Source organism: Sardina pilchardus, chromosome 19 (assembly GCF_963854185.1).
Source record: "Sardina pilchardus chromosome 19, fSarPil1.1, whole genome shotgun sequence".
NCBI classification, from domain to species: domain Eukaryota; kingdom Metazoa; phylum Chordata; class Actinopteri; order Clupeiformes; family Clupeidae; genus Sardina; species Sardina pilchardus.
Window position 1 is genome coordinate 2,851,649 of NC_085012.1, and position 22,500 is coordinate 2,874,148.

Consider the following 22,500-nt stretch of genomic DNA (forward strand, 5'->3'; position numbering starts at 1 on the left):
CACACACACACACACCACTCTCCAAAGCCGTGTCCCAGCTGCAGAGTGAGGTGGGGGAACACACACACACACACACACACACACACACACACACACCACTCTCCAAAGCCGTGTCCCAGCTGCAGAGTGAGGTGGGTGATGCAACACTTCACCTCGCACAGCGTTGTTTACACCAGACGCTTTCATCTCCGGGATGTGACGGCGCGCTAAAAGGGAATATTTCATCATAACGCCATCATTACCTGCACCGGCTTGGAGTCAAAACGATGATATTTGTTTCATTTGTATTGAGTTACAAAAGGTGCTTCAAGTGCACATCACAAAACTAAAGGCTCTAAGTGTTGTGCAACAGGAATCCTTTGCAGGTGTAATGGGATTGGTTGGGGCTGTGAGGAGTTACTCAGATGTGAGAGCTGATTACTGCAGGTATCATCAGGGTGTTCTGGATCAGAAGACTGGAGTTAGAATGGCTGTTAGAGAAGCATCAGGGTGTTCTGGATCAGAAGACTGGAGTAAGAATGGCTGTTAGAGAGGCATCAGGGTGTTCTGGAGTCTATAGTGCCATATGAGGACTGGGGTTAGGATCGCTGTCAGAGAGGCAGGTTAAATGTACAATGTCAATGATGTAGCAACAATCTACTTTTCTAATATTATATATACATATGTAATTATTCACTGTATTGTGATGTTTGTGCTGTAGTTATTTGCTGTTATATATGGCTAGTGTTGTGATGTTTGCGCTGTAGTTATTTGCTGTTATATATGGCTAGTGTTGTGATGTTTGCGCTGTAGTTATTTGCTGTTATATATGGCTAGTGTTGTGATGTTTGCGCTGTAGTTATTTGCTGTTATATATGGCTAGTGTTGTGATGTTTGCGCTGTAGTTATTTGCTGTTATATATGGCTAGTGTTGTGATGTTTGCGCTGTAGTTATTTGTTGTTATATATGGCTAGTGTTGTGATGTTTGCGCTGTAGTTATTTGCTGTTATATATGGCTAGTGTTGTGATGTTTGCGCTGTAGTTATTTGCTGTTATATATGGCTAGTGTTGTGATGTTTGCGCTGTAGTTATTTGCTGTTATACAGTATATGGCTAGTATTGTGATGTTTGCGCTGTAGTTATTTGCTGTTATATATGGCTAGTGTTGTGATGTTTGCGCTGTAGTTATTTGCTGTTATATATGGCTAGTGTTGTGATGTTTGCGCTGTAGTTATTTGTTGTTATATATGGCTAGTGAGGTGATGTTTGCGCTGTAGTTATTTGCTGTTATATATGGCTAGTGTTGTGATGTTTGCGCTGTAGCTATTTGCTGTTATATATGGCTAGTGTTGTGATGTTTGCGCTGTAGTTATTTGCTGTTATATATGGCTAGTGTTGTGATGTTTGTGCCGTAGCTATTTGCTGTTATATATGGCTAGTGTTGTGATGTTTGTGCTGTAGTTATTTGCTGTTATATATGGCTAGTGTTGTGATGTTTTGCTGTGTCAGTGATAACTGCCATCCCTTTGCCAGACCAAATACAGGGCGGCGGGTAAGAAGCAGGCGTCCAGCTCTCTCTACCACCAGCTGCCGGAGACGCTGGAGACTAAACACGCCAAAGAAGCCTACGATCTTCGGAGTGAGGTGAGCCCAACGCAGTAAAACACATTTCACAGCACACAACACATATCACTCATCCCACAGCACACAGCACACAACACACAGCACACAACACACAGCACACATCACACAGCACACAACACACAACACATCACACAGCACACAGCACACAGCACACAACACACAACACACAACACACAGCACACATCACACAGCACACAATACACAACACACAACACATATCACTCATCCCACAGCACACAGCACACAACACACAGCACACAACACACAGCACACATCACACAGCACACAATACACAACGCACAACACATCACACAGCACACAGCACACAGCACACAACACATCACAGAGCACACATCACACAGCACACACAACACATCACAGAGCACACATCACACAGCACACACAACACATCACGAAGCACACACAACACATCACACAGCACACAACACACCACACATCACACAACACACAATACACAACGCACAACACATCACACAGCACACAGCACACAGCACACAACACACAACACATCACAGAGCACACATCACACAACACACAGCACACAGCACACAGCACACAACACACAACACATCACAGAGCACACATCACACAACACACACAACACATAGCACACAGCACACATCCCACAACACACACCATACAACACACATCACACAGCACACACAACACATCACACAGCACACACAACACATCACACAGCACACACAACACATCACACAGCACACACAACACATCACACACAGCACACAACACATCACGAAGCACACACAACACATCACACAGCACACAACACACCACACATCACACAACACACAACACATCACACAGCACACATCCCACAACACACAACACATCCCACAACACACAACACACATCACACAGCACACAACACATAACACACAACACACAACACACAACACAGCACACATCCCACAACACACAACACACATCACACAGCACACAACACATAACACATAACACACAACACACAACACACAACACACAACACAGCACACATCCCACAACACACAACACATCACACAGCACACAACACACATCACACACAGCACACAACACATCACACATCACACATCACACATCACACACAGCACACAACACATCACACATCACCCAGCACACAACACACATCCCACAACACACATCCCACAACACACATCCTACAACACACACCCCACATCACCCAGCACACAACACATCACACAACACACAACACACAACACATCACACAACACACACCACATCACACAACACACACCCCACATCACCCAGCACACAACACACAATCTGTCTGCTTTACGGATTGGAACTCACTGTGCAATTTGGTAATTAGAGTGAAAAGTAACAGTGCACTCCAACATTTTATTCTTATACTGTGACCTGAAAAATACCGTACAGAAAAGTAGTCCTAGTCCAGTCCAGCGTTTCATGTCTACTCCAGTGACCTGATGAGTACGGCGTGACGTTACGGCGTGATTTCTGTCTCCAGATAAAGTACAAGGAGGGCGGGAAGAAGGAAGCAGCCTCCTCCCTCTACTCACAGCTGCCAGAGACGGCACAGACGCAGCTCGCCAGGGAGCTCTGCGACATCTACAGCGAGGTACTTTAGAACTCTCATCTACAGCGAGGTACTTTAGAACTCTCATCTACAGCGAGGTACTTTAGAACTCTCATCTACAGCGAGGTACTTTAGAACTCTCATCTACAGTGAGGTACTTTAGAACTCTCTCTCATCTACAGTGAGGTACTTTAGAACTATCATCTATAGCCAGGTACTTTAGATCTCTCTCTCATCTACAGTGAGGTACTTTAGAACTCTCATCTACAGTGAGGTACTTTAGAACTCTCATCTACAGCGAGGTACTTTAGAACTCTCATCTATAGCCAGGTACTTTAGATCTCTCTCTCATCTACAGTGAGGTACTTTAGAACTCTCATCTACAGTGAGGTACTTTAGAACTCTCATCTACAGCGAGGTACTTTAGAACTCTCATCTACAGTGAGGTACTTTAGAACTCTCATCTACAGTGAGGTACTTTAGAACTCTCATCTATAGCCAGGTACTTTAGATCTCTCTCTCATCTACAGCGAGGTACTTTAGAACTCTCATCTACAGCGAGGTACTTTAGAACTCTCATCTACAGTGAGGTACTTTAGAACTCTCATCTACAGTGAGGTACTTTAGAACTCTCATCTATAGCCAGGTACTTTAGATCTCTCTCTCATCTACAGTGAGGTACTTTAGATCTCCCAACCTCTACAGTGAGGTTCCTTAGATAATTTCTCATCTACATTGAGGTTCTTTAGAACATCATTTACAGTGAGGTTCTTTAGAACTCTCATCTACAGTGAGGTTCTTTAGATCTCCCTGATGTCTTAACACTGAGCACATGCTGATGATGTGTTGTCCTGCAGGTCAAATACAAAGAGGGCGGGAAGAAAGAGATTTCCTCCAATCTCTACTCTCTGCTCCCTGAGACTGCCGAGACCCAGTTCGCCAAGCAGCAGTCTGAGCTCCAGAGCGAGGTAGCACCCAGCCTCCATCTCTGGGAATATACATGATACAGTATCATACTGTGCTATGCTAGATAATACAGTATTATGTTGTGCTATGCTACATAATACAGTATCATGTTGTGCTATGCTATATAATACAGTATCATACTGTGCTATGCTACATAATACAGTATTATACTGTGCTATGCTACATACAGTATCATGTTGTGTTATGCTACATAATACAGTATCATGTTGTGCTATGCTACATAATACAGTATACTGTGCTATGCTACACAATACAGTATCATGTTGTGCTATGCTACACATGAATTCTAAGTATCAGAAATAGAATGTTTTGGTGTTCTATGTGTGCTTGTTCCACTCTGTCCTTTGAGAAAAACAAAAACAACAACAAAATGAAAAGAGTGGAACCAATGCCAGTTTCAGAGCGACGCCAAAAATGACTCCCCCTTGTCTGTGCTCTCATTTTTGGAGACGTTTCTTTGTACTCCCTCCAGGTTAAGTACAAAAGAGAGACCCAGTCGGAGCTGCCCAACTGCCTGTACGCCCTGCTGCCTCAGACCAGTGAGACCCAGTTTGCTAAAGAACTGGCCGAGTCACTGAGTGAGGTGGGGCCCTGCCCGCTGTGTGCTAACGGCTAACCGCTAACCGTGTGACTGACCACTTCATCCAGAGCCATGCAGAGAATGTTAGCATTATCCTGTCATGACAAACTAGCATTAGCTAATCAACAATCACACACCAGCTTGCATCTTTCTCCCGGTTAGGAAGATCCCTGCAGCACATGTTTCTGAACTAGGTGTCCAGACTAATCAAATGGTCTGCTCGTTTCAGTTGGATTCATGTTGTTTCCAGCATCATTTTATCCTAACTTCCTAGCTTTTAGAAAAGGCTCGTCCAGACACTGTAGGCAGCATCACTTTATCCTAACTTCCTACCTTTTAGAAAAGGCTCGTCCAGACACTGTAGGCAGGATTATTTGATTTCCACCAATTTGCATTACTCATAAGAAGTGGTCTCAGTGCAAAAACATTGATTTATGTGATGTATTAAAATGCTAAAAGCTGCATGTAGGCTGGGCCAGTGCCCAGACCTCAGAGACTGTGTGTAGTGTTAGCTCATACTGTGGTATAGTGCCTGGAAGACCTGTGTGGTTTTCGTCTTTCCCTCTCTCTCTCTCTCTCTCCCTCCCTCTCTCTCTCTCTCTCTCCTCCCTCTCTCTCTCTCCCTTTCTGTACCACCACCTCTCTCTCCTCCCTCTCTCTCTCTGTTCCCCCATCTCTCTCCCTCCCTCTCTCCCTCATCCTCATCAGTCACACCTTCTCTCTGAATAGCCTCCTTATCTGTAGCCTCTGGCCATCTGGTTCAGGGAGCAGGCTAGTCACACCGCTAGAATTACAACTCCTCACCGCTGATGGCATTTCAGTTTTATTAATCCATCAAGCAGAAGTATTACCTTTACGCATCTAACTTTACAGTGGAGATCAGAAGTATTACCTGTACACATCTAGTAAAGTGCATTAGGGTGTGAAACTAATCCTTGAATTGAGGACTGCACAGACTTCTTGTTGTGGTCATTATTGTGGTGGTTTGATGTACTAACTAAGCTTGTTGATTTAGATATTGTGTATGCGCGCACGTGTGTGTGTGTGTGTGTGTGTGTGTGTGTGTGTGTGTGTGTGTTTAACTCAGACTAAGGTGATTCTATTTGAATCTCTCAGCGCTTGTACAAAGAGGAGGGGAAGAAACAGGCCGCCACATCTCTCTACTCCGTCCTGCCAGAGACCTTAGAGACACAACACGCCAGAGAGGCCGCCGAACTGCTGAGTGAGGTATCTGACACACACACATACACACGCACACACACACACACACACACACACACACAAACACACGCGCACACACACACACACACACACACACACACACACACACACACCTGATGAGTCCTGTTGTGTTCCAGCACCTATGTAAGGAGAGTGGTAAACACACACACACACACACACACACACACACACACACACACCTTATGAGTCCTGTTGTGTTCCAGCACCTGTATAAGGAGAGTGGTAAGCGAGGCCTCTCAGCGTCTCTCTACTCCCAGCTGCCCCAGACCATCGACACCCAGTTTGCCGCCATCGTCTCCGACCTGCAGAGTGACGTAAGACTTTCCAGAACTTTCTCTGAAGTGTCCAGCAGCCTGTGGTTGCATGTTACATGGGAAATGATTTTAAGAGTAATGGTCAACTGTTTGATGCCACTTCCGCTAAAAGTAAAGAGATGGTCAGACTGAGAGAGTGCACTCCCACAACGATGATGTGGTGATGATGGTGATGATGGTGGTGATGATGGTGATGATGATGATGATGTTGATGATGATGATGGTTGTCTTATGATGATTATGATAGTGATGATGATGATGGTGGTGATGATGGTTGTCTGATGATGATGATGGTGGTGGTGGTGGTCATGATGATGATGGTGATGGTGGTGGTCTCTGTAGAACAAGTATAGAGGAGGTGATGATGATGATGATGGTGATGATGATGATGATGATGATGATGATGATGATGATGATGATGATGATGATGATGATGATGATGATGATGATGATGATGATGATGGTGGTGGTGGTGGTGGTCTCTGCAGAACAAGTATGAAGAGGAGGTGATTGTGGTGATGATGATGATGATGATGATGGTGGTGGTGGTGGTGATGATGATGATGATGATGATGATGATGATGATGATGATGATGATGATGATGATGATGATGATGATGGTGGTGGCGGTGGCGGTGGTGGTCTCTGCAGAACAAGTATAAAGAAGAGGGCAAGAAGAGCATCGGCAGCTGTATCTACTCCCAGCTCCCAGACACCACCGAGATCACATTCGCTAAAGCCGTCTCCGAGCTTCAGAGCGAGGTGCGTCCCCTCAGATATCTCACCACACCCCCTCATCTCATTAACATATCTCACCACACCCTCTCATATCATTAACATATCATTAACATATCTCACCACACCCCCTCATCTCATTAGATATCTCACCACACCCCCTCATCTCATTAACATATCTCACCACACCCCTCTGTTTCATTGCGCATCATCATGTCCAGCCTCTCACATTGTGTCGTCATGACGCACGGTTCACCAGTCAGTGCCCGCTGGAGTGCCAGTTCAGTGTCTAATCACACACTTCACTTGTCCACACAATGCTCCTCTCTCTCCCTCTCTCTCTCTCTCTCTTTCTCTTACTGCCCCTCTCTGTCTCTCTCTCTCCCTCTTTTTCTCTGTGCCTCTCTCTCTCCCTTTTTCTCTCTCCCTCCCTCTCTCCTTCAGTGAGTCTGGGTGCCTGTGAGAGTCTTACGTAAATGTCGACACACTTCTGAAGGCCGTGACCATTAGACTGTCTCTAATGTCGCTTCCTCTTCTGGGGGGAATTTCCACATAAAGGCCCCGCCACACACACACACACTGTCTCTTTCTCTCTAACACACACGCTCACACACACACACACACACACACACACACACACACACACACTGTCTCTCTCTCTCTAACTCACGCGCACACACACACACACACACACACACACACACACACACACACACACTCACCTCTGTTGTTGTATGTTTCAGAGCAAGTACAAAGAGGCGGGGAAGAAGGAGATCGGCAGCTCTCTGTACTCGCTGCTGCCTGAGACTCTGGAGACGCAGCACGCCAAGGAGGCCGGACAGCTCCTCAGTCAGGTACAGTCACACACACACACACACCAGAACACACCAGCTCCTCAGTCAGGTACAGTCACACACCAGAACACACCAGCTCCTCAGCCAGGTACAGTCACACACCAGAACACACCAGCTCCTCAGTCAGGTACAGTCACACACCAGAACACACCAGCTCCTCAGTCAGGTACAGTCACACACCAGAACACACCAGCTCCTCAGTCAGGTACAGTCACACACCAGAACACACCAGCTCCTCAGCCAGGTACAGTCACACACCAGAACACACCAGCTCCTCAGCCAGGTACAGTCACACACCAGAACACACCAGCTCCTCAGTCAGGTACAGTCACACCGCAACACACACTCCTCAGTCAGGTACAGTCACACACCAGAACACACCAGCTCCTCAGCCAGTACAGTCACACACCAGAACACACCAGCTCCTCAATCAGGTACAGTCACACAGCACACACACCAGCTCCTCAGCCAGGTACAGTCACACAGCACACACACCAGCTCCTCAGTCAGGTACAGTCACACACCAGAACACACCAGCTCCTCAGCCAGGTGCAGTCACACACCAGAACACACCAGCTCCTCAGCCAGGTACAGTCACACACACACACACACCAGCTCCTCAGCCAGGTACAGTCACACACCAGAACACACCAGCTCCTCAGCCAGGTACAGTCACACACACACACACACCAGCTCCTCAGCCAGGTACAGTCACACACACACACACACCAGCTCCTCAGTCAGGTACAGTCACACACCAGAACACACCAGCTCCTCAGCCAGGTACAGTCACACAGACACAGCGCAACACACCAGCTCCTCAGCCAGGTACAGTCACACACCAGAACACACCAGCTCCTCAGTCAGGTACAGTCACACACCAGAACACACCAGCTCCTCAGCCAGGTAGTCAGTCACACAGCGCCGCGCCGCAACACACACTGCACAGTTCCTCAGAGAGGTACAGTCACACAGCAACACACCGCAACACACCAGAACACACTGCAACACACACTGCACAGCTCCACAGCGAGGTACAGGAGCACAGCAACACACCGCAACACACAGCCAGCTCCTCAGCGAGGTACAGTAACACAGCACACCACACCCCGCAACACCCCGCAACACACAGGAGGTCGGTCAACTCCTCAGCGAGGTAGAGTAACACAGCAACACACCGCAACACACAGTGCACAGACCATACAAACGAATTGGGCCCATTGTTGCAGTGATACCAACTGATTGGGCTAAGGGGCACACAATGTTTGATGAACTGCACAAGGTATTTGTTGTTACACTCTTTACTGAGCATTTGGAATCACCACATATAATTATGCACACATTTTCACATAAAGGAGTCACAGCCCTTAGTGTGTGTGTGTGTGTGTGTGTGTGTGTGTGTGTGGTATTATACTGTATGTGTTTATGTATAGTATATTTGCATGTGTGTGTGTGTGTGTGTGTGTGGTATTATATGTGCTTATGTATAGTATATTTGCATGTCTGTGTGTGTGTGTGTGTGTGCGTGTGCGTGTGTGTGTGGTATTATACTGTATGTATTTATGTATAGTATATTTGCATGTGTGTGTGTGTGTGTGTGCGTGTGCGTGTGTGTGTGGTATTATACTGTATGTGTTTATGTATAGTATATTTGCATGTGTGTGTGTGTGTGTGTGTGGTATTATACTGTATGTGTTTATGTATAGTATATTTGTATGTGTGTGTGTGTGTGTGTGTGTGTGTGTGTGTGTGTGTTTCTATTTGCTGATGTCCAGTGTGTTGTGGTGTCTCTGTAGCACAAGTACAAAGAGGGGAAGAAGGAGATCAACTGCAGCTTGTACTCGCAGCTCCCAGAGACCAACCAGACGCAGTTCGCCAAGAGCGTGTCTGAGCTGCAGAGCGAGGTGAACACACCGCTACCTCTGCTACTCATTTACAACACTTTAGACATACATTATACTGTACATACACAGTACACTACACCTGCTATATACTGTATACTACTGTATATCAGCACACTACACCTGCTATATACTGTATACTACTGTATATCAGCACACTACACCTGCTATATACTGTATACTACTGTATATCAGCACACTACACCTGCTATATACTGTATACTACTGTATATCAGCACACTACACCTGCTATACTGTATACTACTGTATATCAGTACACTACACCTGCTATATACTGTATACTACTGTATATCAGTACACTACACCTGCTATATACTGTATACTACTGTATATCAGCACACTACACCTGCTATATACTGTATACTACTGTATATCAGTACACTACACCTGCTTTATACTGTATACTACTGTATCAGCAGTGTGTGTGCAGTGGAGTGTGTGGATTTACAGCTCAACGTGCTTTGTTTAGATTAGATTCAACTTTATTATTATTGCGCAGACGACAAGTACAAAGACTACGGAATGCAGTTTGCGTCTAAACAGAGGTGCAAAAAAGCAGAAAAGTGCCATGTGATGTACAGTACAAGTACTGTATAGACAGGTGATGCACTGCACAGACAGGGCAATATACTGGTTTTGCCTTGCAGGGTCGCACATGTGCAGTGTATTAGCAGTAGCCTTATAAGAGCAGAAGAGATAGAGGCTTTGCAGTATGAACAATGTATGAACAACATGTACAGATATGTGCAATGTAGTAGCAGTACATTATAGTAGTAGTTATAATAGTAGTGAAAATAATATAGATTTATCCGTGTTATATTAGAAGAAAAGTGTGTAGATTGTAGACGTGTAGATTGTTCTGTAGGTGTGTAGATTGTACTGTAGGTGTGTAGATTGTACTGTAGGTGTGTAGATTGTACAGAAGGTGTGTAGATTGTACAGTAGGTGTGTAGATTGTAGGTGTGTACAGTAGATTAAAGGTCAGCATGTTGTCTCTGCAGAATAAATATAAACAGAAGGTGTGTAGATTGTACAGTAGGTGTGTAGATTGTAGGTGTGTACAGTAGATTAAAGGTCAGCATGTTGTCTCTGCAGAATAAATATAAACAGAAGATGTGTAGATTGTACAGTAGGTGTGTAGATTAGGTGTGTGCAGTAGATTAAAGGTCAGCATGTTGTCTCTGCAGAATAAATATAAACAGAAGATGTGTAGATTGTACAGTAGGTGTGTAGATTGTAGGTGTGTACAGTAGATTAAAGGTCAGCATGTTGTCTCTGCAGAATAAATATAAACAGAAGGTGTGTAGATTGTACAGTAGGTGTGTAGATTAGGTGTGTACAGTAGATTAAAGGTCAGCATGTTGTCTCTGCAGAATAAATATAAACAGAAGATGTGTAGATTGTACAGTAGGTGTGTAGATTAGGTGTGTACAGTAGATTAAAGGTCAGCATGTTGTCTCTGCAGAATAAATATAAACAGAAGGTGTGTAGATTGTACAGTAGGTGTGTAGATTAGGTGTGTACAGTAGATTAAAGGTCAGCATGTTGTCTCTGCAGAATAAATATAAACAGAAGATGTGTAGATTGTACAGTAGGTGTGTAGATTGTAGGTGTGTACAGTAGATTAAAGGTCAGCATGTTGTCTCTGCAGAATAAATATAAACAGAAGGGCAAAGAGGAGGCCTCCAGCAGTCTGTTCCACCAGCTGCCCCACACGCCACAGATGCAGTTTGCCAAGCAGGTTGCAGAGATACAGAGTGAGGTATGGTTTCTGTGTGTGTGTGTGTGTGTGTGTGTGTGTGTGTGTGTGTGTGTGTGTGTGTGTGTGTGTGTGTGTGTGTGTGTGTGTGTGTGTGTGTGTGTGTGTGGCTTTGCCATGTGTTAATGTATATGACATAGTTTACATATTGTATCTGTCTTTTTATTGTCACTGTACTGTACACATCCACAGGGTTATAGAGTGCTGTCCCTGTACTGTACTGCACTGTACACATCCACAGGGTTATAGAGTGCTGTCCCTGTACTGTACTGTACTGTACACATCCACAGGGTTATAGAGTGTTGTCCCTGTAATGTACTGTACTGTACTGTACACATCCACAGGGTTATAGAGTGTTGCCCCTGTACTGTACTGTACACATCCACAGGGTTATAGAGTGCTGTCCCTATACTGTACTGTACTGTACACATCCACAGGGTTATAGAGTGTTGCCCCTGTACTGTACTGTACTGTACTGTACACATCCACAGGGTTATAGAGTGTTGTCCCTGTACTGTACTTTACTGTACTGTACTGTACTGTACTGTACTGTACACATCCACAGGGTTATAGAGTGCAGTTATGAGAGCATGCCAATGTGAAAATATCCATCTGGTGTCTATGTGACCAATGCAGATGCATCATGAGGTATCCATCTTGTATTGTGCCAATCCAGACCAGCATGTCTGATATTTCACATGCATCTCCCTTCTCTGTCTTTCTTTCTCTGTCTCTTGTTCCCTCTATCTCTCTCTACTCCCCTCTCTCTCTCTCCCTCTCTCTCTTTCTATCTCTGTCTCTTCTTCTCTCTATCTTTCATCTCTCTCTCTCTCTCTCTCTCTCTCTCTCTCTCTCTCTCTCTTTGTGTGGCCCATCCTCCTTTGCTCTCTTCAGCAAAAGTACAAGCGTGACACACTGCTGGAGATGTCCAACTGCCTGTACGCGCAGCTTCCCCAGACGGCCGAGACCCAGTTTGCTAAAGAGCTGGCCCAGTCGCTGAGCGAGGTCTGCCCCCCCGTGCTGCCCACTAACTGGGCACTGCCCACTAACCGTGTGCCGCCTCCTCACTAACCACCCAACCCTCTAGCCACATGGAGCCCCAGTCTGCCATGCAGGTTTGGACAGCCTACAGTATGTATCTATGACTATGGACTTAATGTGTCTGTGTGTAAGGACATACTGCATATATTATATACATACACACACAGTATATGAACGTGTGTGGCAGTTGTTCATGCAGTGGTGTAGAGTGTCCAGTGTGTGTGGGCTGATGGTGTGTGTGTGTTGCAGAGTAAGTACAAAGAGGAGGGCAGGAAGGAGATGGCCAACTGTCTGTATGCCCAGATGGCTCAAACCAGCGAAACACAACATGCCAAAGAGCTATCCCAGCTCTACAGCGAGGTATGCACACACACACACACACTCATCGCACACACATAAACAAACCAGCTCAGTAATAGGCCAGTAGGTAAACGCTGTAGTCCTTCTGATTGCAGTTTTTTTTCAATTGCTTACAGACATTTTCAAAGCTCTATCTGTTTTTTCAAAGCTCTACACACAGATTCAATAATTGCTCAAACGAAATGCATAAGTGCCCCCTGTCTTGCAAAATCAAACACAGCGTTCAAAATATTGTAAACATATCTCAAAAGCAAGCATTTGTCTCACATCATCAACACATTTTCCATAGTATTATAAACATATGTCTATCATCTACACACGGTTACACTAAATCTAAAGCTTTTTATTTTATGGATTTTTAAAAAATATTGCCACATAAGAGTGAAAATACAGTAATATGCAAAAAGAACTCAATCCAATCAATATCGGAACCAAAAATATTTATTTTTCTGAATAAATCAGTTGCTGTTGTGAATTCAGTTTTGTACAGCACATATTATTGTGGCGTTTTCATTGGTTGTGTTTGAAATAGGAAATCAAGTTACTTCCTGATAGATTTTTGTGTGTTAAGTAGAGAATTGTGTGTATTGAATAGCAAAAAGTTCAAAGCTAAATTGAAAACTGTGTCAAGGCTGAGAGTTAGTGTACTGTATGTTTTTGCTGAATTAGTGTACTGTATGGTTTTGCTGAGTTAGTGTACTGTATGGTTTTGCTGAATTAGTGTACTGTGTGGTGAGTTGTGAAGTTGGAGAGATGGTGTGCTACATGAAGGATTTGTGTGATTATTTTATCATTGTGTTGATGTGGTTCATTATGTGTAATGTTTATGCAGTTTGTACCTTGTTTTGATTTCAGTCTAGAAGTAATGAGGTGATGTGTTTGCAGAAAAGCTACAGGGAAGGAGGGAAGAAGGACACAGGAGCCTATCTGTACGCACAGATGCCTCAGACCATCGAGACTGTGTTCGCCAAAGAAGTGGGCAAGCACCAAAGCAACGTGAGTACCGTGTGTGAGTGTGTATGTCTCCTTAGCAACGTTAGGGTCCAGGTGGCAAATAGAGGCAGTAACGAGAGCTCTCCAGTGCTATTGTGCCTGCCAACACACACACACACACACACACACACACACACACACACACACACACACACACACGGATGGGGATGTTTGCATGGATGAACACATATGCTCATATATGCTAATCTTTTACACACATGCTTCTTTACCCACACACACTCACAAACACAGACGTGCACTCTTATACACTTACTCACACACACACACACACACACACACACACACATACACACACACGCACACACACACACATACGTGAACACACACACACATTCGTGAACACACACAATCACAAACACAGATGTGCACTCTTATACTCTTACTCACACACACAAACACACATGCGTGAACACACACACACACACGCACACGTACTGTACATGCACACACACACACACACATACATACACAGACAGATAGTGTGTATTTGCATGCACATCTCGTGGTGCCTACTGTACACACACATAGAAGCACAGACACACACAGATCCAGCCAAAGACCCCTGTGCTCCCCACGCTCCAGACGTTCTCACACACACACACACACACATGCACGCGCATGCACACATATACAAACGCTCCAGACAGGCTCTAACACACACACACACACACACACACACACACGCTCACACACACACACGCACATGCTCCGCACTCCAGGCGGGCTCACACACACACACACACACACACACATGCACGCGCATGCACACATATACAAACGCTCCAGACAGGCTCTAACACACACACACACACACACACACGCTCACACACACACACGCACATGCTCCGCACTCCAGACGGGCTCACACACACACACACACACACACACACACGCATGGTGCTCCAGACGGGGTATTGAGGTGCCAGGCCAAGCGTGAGAGGTGGGACAGCTGTGTGCAGTGCTGCCTGGGGCCCAGAGACTGACCTAGTGACCCTGTTACCCACATAACACACACACTCTCTCTCTCTCTCTCACACACACACACACACACACACACACACACACACACACACATACAGTACACACACACACACACACACACACACACACACACACACACACACACACAGACATCTACGCACGTGTACACACATATACATATCTACAACGCGCGCGCACACACACACACACACACACACACACACACACACACACACACACACACAGCAGGCGTGCTGATTACCCAGCAGTGTTTTCCTCCTCTGGCTGTTCCATGCGGAATTCTCTGTGCCAAATCACTGTGTTGTATCAATGTGTGTGTGTCAGACAGAGGAGGCCTGCCAGTGTGCTAAGACCTCACACACTCTCTCACACACACACACACACACACACACACACACACACACACACACACACACACACAGTATCAATGTGTGTGTGTTTGTCAGACAGAGGAGGCCTGCCAATGTGCTAAGACCTCTCTCTCACACACACACACACACACACACACACACACACACACTCCATTTATTGATTGTGCTTCCTGGCTGATGCTCCCTGAAGCTGCCATTCACTTTGGATGGACACACACACACACACACACACACACACACACACACACACACACACACACACACACACACACACACACACACACACACACACTTTGGATGGATCAGCATTGCACTGTACTACTGAGGAGTCAGTATGTCCTTACTGATAGAGAGAGAGAGGAAGAATAGAGAGAGAAAAGAGAGAGAGAGAGAGAGAGAGTGTACAGACATGTAGAAATAATGTTGGATATATTATTTTAGTCTCTCATGCAAGTCATATTGCAACTTTTTCATTTTAGTGCTTGTTTGTGTGTGTTTGTGAGTGTGCACGTGTGTGTGTGTGTGTGCGTGCATACATGTTTGCATGTGTGTGTGTGTGTGTGTGTGTGCTTGTGAGTGTGTGTGTTTGTGTGTGTGTGTGTGTGTGTGTGTATGTGGGGGGGGTGATATGTATTCTGCCTTTGTGTCTCAGGATGGCTCATATCATTTATAATTTTGTTTTACATCATTCCCTCCTTTTCAGCATGAGTTAGCAAAGAGAACCACCTGAATAATGCAGCCCCTCTAGTTGAGCTGCTGTTTCACTGTGTGTGTGTGTGTGTGTGTGTGTGTGTGTGTGTGTGTGTGTGTGTGTGTGTGTGTGTGTGTGTGTGTGTGTGTGTGTGTGTGTGTGTGTGTGTGTGTGTGTGTGTGTGTGTGTGTGTGTGTGTGTGTGTGTGTAGTCCTACTTATCTCTACCCTGTGTATTCACAGAAACTGTACAAGGAGAAGTATGAGTCGGAGAAAGGCAAGGCGAGCTACACCAACATGAAGACTCTTCCCGCCGTCGAGCACGCCATGGACATCAACAGGAAGCAGAGCGAGGTCATTACCCACCATGCAACAGGGTTTTACAATCAGCCAATCAGCACCCAGACATATAGCTGGTTTAGACACCGTCCTTTGATTATCTGGACTGGGGAACAAATTAGGCCACTGACCAACACAGCTAGCCTTTATGAAATCAAACACTGACCACAAGATGCCTTCCTTTATTTATTCACTTGTAGAATGGTTGTCCATTCAATTCAGTGATATTATTGTTTAGTAGTGCATGCAGCAATATTGTTTCATACACTTCTACGCTTACCTTAATTATAGACAAACACTGCCTCTGGAGGTAGAGCCCAGAACTGCAGCACTTGAGGGCTCAGAGGAAGACAGAGACTGGACTGTAGCTAGGAGGATAGTGACTGGTCCGTAGCTAGCTGTGTGTGTGTGTGTGTGTGTGTGTGTGTGTGTGTGTGTGTATGTGTGTGTGTGTGTGTGTCCAGAGACTGGACAGTAGCTAGGTCCAGTGTGCATGTGGTGCTGGCCCAGTTAGTGGTGCTGATGTGCATCCATAGTGACAGCCCTGATGTGAACAACACCCCCCCCCCCCCCCCCCCGGGGGCCAGAGAGACTGTCTAGAGTACACAGGGGGGGGGGAGAGAGAGAGAGGGAGGGGGGGGGGGAGAGAGAGAGGGAGGGGGGCGGGAGGTCATCACCCAGGACCATGATGCCCCAGGCCAGCATCCTATGTAGTGGGTTTGTGAAGAGAGCCTATGGAGATCTACCCAGCAGTAGCGCTATGGAGATCCCTACCTAGCTCGGCCCATATCTGCCATTGCACTTGAATCGGTAATTAGAGAGGGAGATAGTGTGTGTGTGTGTGTGTGTGTGTGTGTGTGTGTGTGTGTGTGTGTGTGTGTGTGTGTGTGTGTGTGTGTGTGTGTCCTGTCTGACTGCTGTGGTGTCATCTGAAACCCAGGACGCTGTGAGGGCAGAGCAGGGATGCCATCTGCTTTTCCCACCAATACGTTTGCTGGAATTAACACTAGCCTCTCTCATAAACATTACTTTGTCTCGTAAACATTTCTTGTGCACATCCCCACGATGCTTTGGGAGGCCAACCTGAAGCTTAGAGACTTCAACAAGAGGAGTGCGGAGCACCATGCTCTCCAATCCAGTGTGACAATGGAACGGTAACGCCCAAGGCACATAGTACATGACTGTATTGACCTTGTTGTTGTTGTTGTTGTTGTTTTGGTCATCAGCTGGAGTACAGGAAGGACAGGCAGGACATGCACAAGTACAGTGACGTAGTGGACCGACCAGACATACGCAGCGCCACCGAAGCAGCCAAACTGGCCAGTGATGTAAGTGTGTGTGTGTGTGTGTGTGTGTGTGTGTGTGTGTGTGTGTTTGTGTTTAGGGGAATAGGTCCCTTGCTCGTCGGAGTGTGTAGGTGGTTAGTGATGAACAGAGTGTGTGTGTGTGTGCAAGAGTGTGTGTTGGTGGCATTCATAAAAGTCACCTCAGCTGCAGCATTACCGTAGCACTCTCAATGAGCGCTAACCTCAGCTGCAGCATTACCGTAGCGCTAACCTCAGCTGCAACACTGTGTCTCAAACCACGCACTTCTGCACTTAAAATACTTAATTTGAGTGCGTGAGGGCGTTCACACTGAAATTTCGAACGATACGAAGGGCACTGCAAGTCCCCGGATGGTGCACTCATAACGGTCAAAAAGTTGAGTGTGGAACGCTGGACACTTCTCGCCCTCAACGGACGCCATGTTGGCTAACTAACGGAAGGGGAGGGAGTATTTTCAAACTCGTAGAAATCGCGGTAGAGAAATCTGAGGCAGCAGCGGTGGAAAACACACTTTACAGAGGTACAAGCAAGTTACAACATAAACTGTTCATGTTTTGACACAGTACAACCATGTCACGGTGGAATTGAGGACACCAATAAAAACATATTTAAACGTTACGATCGTCATTTCCGTGAAGTGCACGGAGGTTAGCGTTTGATATGAGACGACACTATTCTGTTAAAATGTGCACACTATGCCAGTAAGCACACAGGGCACATAGGGTGCTGTACGAAAGTGTACTCACGGAAGTAGTCGGTTTGAGACAGACTACAACATTACCGTAGCGCTAACCTCAGCTGCAACATTACCGTAGCACTCGCGCTAACCTCAGCTGCAACATTACCATAGCACTCTCAGTGAGCGCTAACCTCAGCTGCAGCATTACCGTAGCACTCGCGCTAACCTCAGCTGCAACATTACCATAGCACTCTCAGTGAGCGCTAACCTCAGCTGCAGCATTACCGTAGCACTCTCAGTGAGCGCTAACCTCAGCTGCAGCATTACCGTAGCACTCGCGCCAACCTCAGCTGCAGCATTACCGTAGCGCTGCTAACCTCAGCTGCAGCATTACTGTAGCACTCTCAATGAGCGCTAACCTCAGCTGCAGCATTACCGTAGCACTCTCAATGAGCGCTAACCTCAGCTGCAGCATTACCGTAGCACTCTCAATGAGCGCTAACCTCAGCTGCAACATTACCGTAGCACTCTCAGTGAGCGCTAACCTCAGCTGCAACATTACCGTAGCGCTAACCTCAGCTGCAGCATTACCGTAGCACTCTCAATGAGCGCTAACCTCAGCTGCAACATTACCGTAGCACTCTCAGTGAGCGCTAACCTCAGCTGCAGCATTACCGTAGCGCTCTCAGTGAGCGCTAACCTCAGCTGCAACATTACCGTAGCGCTAACCTCAGCTGCAGCATTACCGTAGCACTCTCAGTGAGCGCTAACCTCAGCTGTAACATTACTGTAGCGCTCTCAGTGAGCGCTAACCTCAGCTGTAACATTACTGTAGCGCTCTCAGTGAGCGCTAACCTCAGCTGCAACATTACCGTAGCGCTCTCAGTGAGCGCTAACCTCAGCTGCAACATTACCGTAGCGCTAACCTCAGCTGCAGCATTACCGTAGCACTCTCAGTGAGCGCTAACCTCAGCTGTAACATTACTGTAGCGCTCTCAGTGAGCGCTAAACTCAGCTGCAGCATTACCGTAGCGCTCTCAGTGAGCGCTAACCTCAGCTGCAACATTACCGTAGCGCTAACCTCAGCTGCAGCATTACCGTAGCACTCTCAGTGAGCGCTAACCTCAGCTGTAACATTACTGTAGCGCTCTCAGTGAGCGCTAACCTCAGCTGCAACATTACCGTAGCGCTCTCAGTGAGCGCTAACCTCAGCTGCAACATTACTGTAGCACTCTCAGTGAGCGCTAACCTCAGGCTTTACATCTCTATGGCAAGCTGAGCAGCACCACCCACATACACACAATCCTGTCAGACACAGTCAAACTTAAAATGTATAGCTGAAGGGTTCAGATGCAAAACCCTTTAAATCCCTGTGACCACTTCTCTTTTAAATGAGCATTTTGTATCCGGCTCCTACCACAGACAGTGCTATTTAGCTGGTTTTGAAGCAAAATTATTGAATAGTTATGAGTGTGTGTTCTGTGGCTATGGAGCTGTTCTGGTGCTAAGGCATCAGCAGTAACTAGAACTCCTCACCCGTGCTCTCTGTGCGGTTACAGCAGTAACTCAGTCTCACTCTTCACTCTCTCTATGCGGTTACAGCAGTAACTCAATCTCACTCTTCACTCTCTCTGTCTGGTTACAGGTGGTGTATAAGAGCAAGACCAAGGCTGAGGCGTACAATGAGCAGTCTGTTCTGGGCAGGCCTGACATTGAGCACGCAAAGAGGACTTCTTCTCTGGCCAGCCAGGTATCCATCTCATTATTCATGCATTAAAACACCTTAACACAGGTGGAAACAGCCAGCAGTTGTCTCTCTTTACATACTGCTAACAGCTCCTTAAGAAGAGGATGCTAACCACAGTGTCCAGTTCAGTAGTGTGAGACAGGTTAGAGCAGTGTCCAGTTCAGTAGTGTGAGTCAGGTTAAAGCAGTCACAGACATGTCTGGGCTACATTTGGACTTTTGAGTCTAATGGCGGTGTGAACAGTATGAAGCAGTATGAAGTAGCCTAAGTTTAGAGCACCTTAAATGACTTCCTCAGCTCAGTTCCAAACACATCTACTCTGCGTCATTCCCTTTTGTGTTGCATGCACATTGCACTGCAGAGGTTTATAGGCACTCTTAAGCAGTAATTATGGCCCAGAAGCAGAAATGGTGGAGTGTGCCAGCATCCCTCTCTCTCTTTATCTAGCTCCCCTCACTCTTCCTCTCTCTTCCTCTCTCTCTCTCTCTCTCTCTCTCTCTCTCTCTAATGCTTTGCTAAAGCGTTGAGTCATCAAGATCTCACCAGCTCTGGTGACTAAGCACAGCGTGATGCGTGATTGTGACTGTATCTTTCATCATTTGATTTTGGTGTTCTTTTCATCTATTCACTGCAGCCGATGTTTCCTCCCACATGTTCCTTTCCCAAAGCCGTCTCATTCATTCCACTCACTGTCTGTCTGTTCCGTCCTCGTCATCTCAGTCTCCTCATGTACACTATGGTGTGATCATCTCAGTCTCCTTATGTACACTATGGTGTCGTCATCTCAGTCTCCTTATGTACACTATGGTGTCGTCATCTCAGTCTCCTTATGTACACTATGGTGTCGTCATCTCAGTCTCCTTATGTACACTATGGTGTGATCATCTCAGTCTCCTTATGTACACTATGGTGTCGTCATCTCAGTCTCCTTATGTACACTATGGTGTCGTCATCTCAGTCTCCTTATGTACACTATGGTGTCGTCATCTCAGTCTCCTTATGTACACTATGGTGTGATCATCTCAGTCTCCTTATGTACACTATGGTGTCGTCATCTCAGTCTCCTTATGTACACTATGGTGTCGTCATCTCAGTCTCCTTATGTACACTATGGTGGGATCATCTCAGTCTCCTTATGTACACTATGGTGTCGTCATCTCAGTCTCCTTATGTACACTATGGTGTCGTCATCTCAGTCTCCTTATGTACACTATGGTGTCGTCATCTCAGTCTCTTCATGTACGGTGGGATCATCTCAGTCTCCTTATGTACACTATGGTGTCGTCATCTCAGTCTCCTTGTACACTATGGTGTGATCATCTCAGTCTCCTTATGTACAGTATGGTGTGATCATCTCAGTCTCCTTATGTACACTATGGTGTCGTCATCTCAGTCTCCTCATGTACACTATGGTGTCGTCATCTCAGTCTCCTTATGTACACTATGGTGTCGTCATCTCAGTCTCCTTATGTACAGTACAGTGTGATCATCTCAGTCTCCTCATGTCTGGTGTGATTGAGGGGTCTCCTCATGTCTGGTGTGATTGAGGGGTCTCCTCGTGCTCCTCATGTCTGGTGTGATTGAGGGGTCTCCTCATGCTCCTCATGTCTGGTGTGATTGAGGGGTCTCCTCGTGCTCCTCATGTCTGGTGTGATTGAGGGGTCTCCTCATGTCTGGTGTGATTGAGGGGTCTCCTCGTGCTCTTCATGTCTGGTGTGATTGAGGGGACTCCTCATGTCTGGTGTGATTGAGGGGTCTCCTCGTTCTCCTCACCCCTCTGCTCCTCTGTGTGTCTCAGGTGAAATATAAGGAGAAGTTTGAGCGAGACCAGAGGGGGCAGAAGCCCCAGTATAACCCTGGAGACTGTGTGTCCTTCAGACACAGCCAAGCAGCCTCGGCCCTCGCTAGCCAGGTGAGTCCAGAGGAACTGGCCGCCACATCCACCTGTCTCACTCAAGCAGCACGTTCACATCCACCTGTCTCTCTCACATCCACCTGTCTCACTCACATCCACCTGTCTCACTCACATCCACCTGTCTCTCTCACATCCACCTGTCTCACTCACATCCACCTGTCTCACTCAAGCAGCACGTTCACATCCACCTGTCTCTCTCACATCCACCTGTCTCACTCACATCCACCTGTCTCACTCAAGCAGACCACATGCTCACATCCCATTCTCTAGCATCCCAAACATACTCTAGCATCCCAAACACCCTTTCACTGTCGTGGCTATTGCCATTCAGTTCTATTTGATCAGCGTCATTCTATAAAATCCACAGGTTATCTAGTGCTTCAATAAAATCCAGAGTTTATC

The 22,500-nt window shown here is 46.3% G+C and overlaps 1 protein-coding gene across 1 annotated transcript in view; it reads left to right on the forward strand.

Moving 5' to 3' along the window:
* The window catches only part of LOC134065865 (nebulin-like), an 89,417-nt gene that overhangs the window by 41,411 nt on the left and 25,506 nt on the right, over positions 1 to 22,500 (forward strand). The window contains exons 29-45 of the mRNA XM_062520960.1: positions 1,514 to 1,624; positions 3,153 to 3,263; positions 4,079 to 4,189; positions 4,681 to 4,791; positions 5,905 to 6,015; positions 6,234 to 6,344; positions 6,996 to 7,106; positions 7,823 to 7,933; positions 9,730 to 9,837; positions 11,507 to 11,617; positions 12,509 to 12,619; positions 12,905 to 13,015; positions 13,901 to 14,011; positions 16,336 to 16,446; positions 17,658 to 17,759; positions 20,082 to 20,186; positions 21,982 to 22,095. Coding sequence (XP_062376944.1) covers positions 1,514 to 1,624; positions 3,153 to 3,263; positions 4,079 to 4,189; positions 4,681 to 4,791; positions 5,905 to 6,015; positions 6,234 to 6,344; positions 6,996 to 7,106; positions 7,823 to 7,933; positions 9,730 to 9,837; positions 11,507 to 11,617; positions 12,509 to 12,619; positions 12,905 to 13,015; positions 13,901 to 14,011; positions 16,336 to 16,446; positions 17,658 to 17,759; positions 20,082 to 20,186; positions 21,982 to 22,095 — 1,872 coding nt within the window. The remainder of the gene's footprint in view (positions 1 to 1,513; positions 1,625 to 3,152; positions 3,264 to 4,078; positions 4,190 to 4,680; positions 4,792 to 5,904; positions 6,016 to 6,233; positions 6,345 to 6,995; positions 7,107 to 7,822; positions 7,934 to 9,729; positions 9,838 to 11,506; positions 11,618 to 12,508; positions 12,620 to 12,904; positions 13,016 to 13,900; positions 14,012 to 16,335; positions 16,447 to 17,657; positions 17,760 to 20,081; positions 20,187 to 21,981; positions 22,096 to 22,500) is intronic.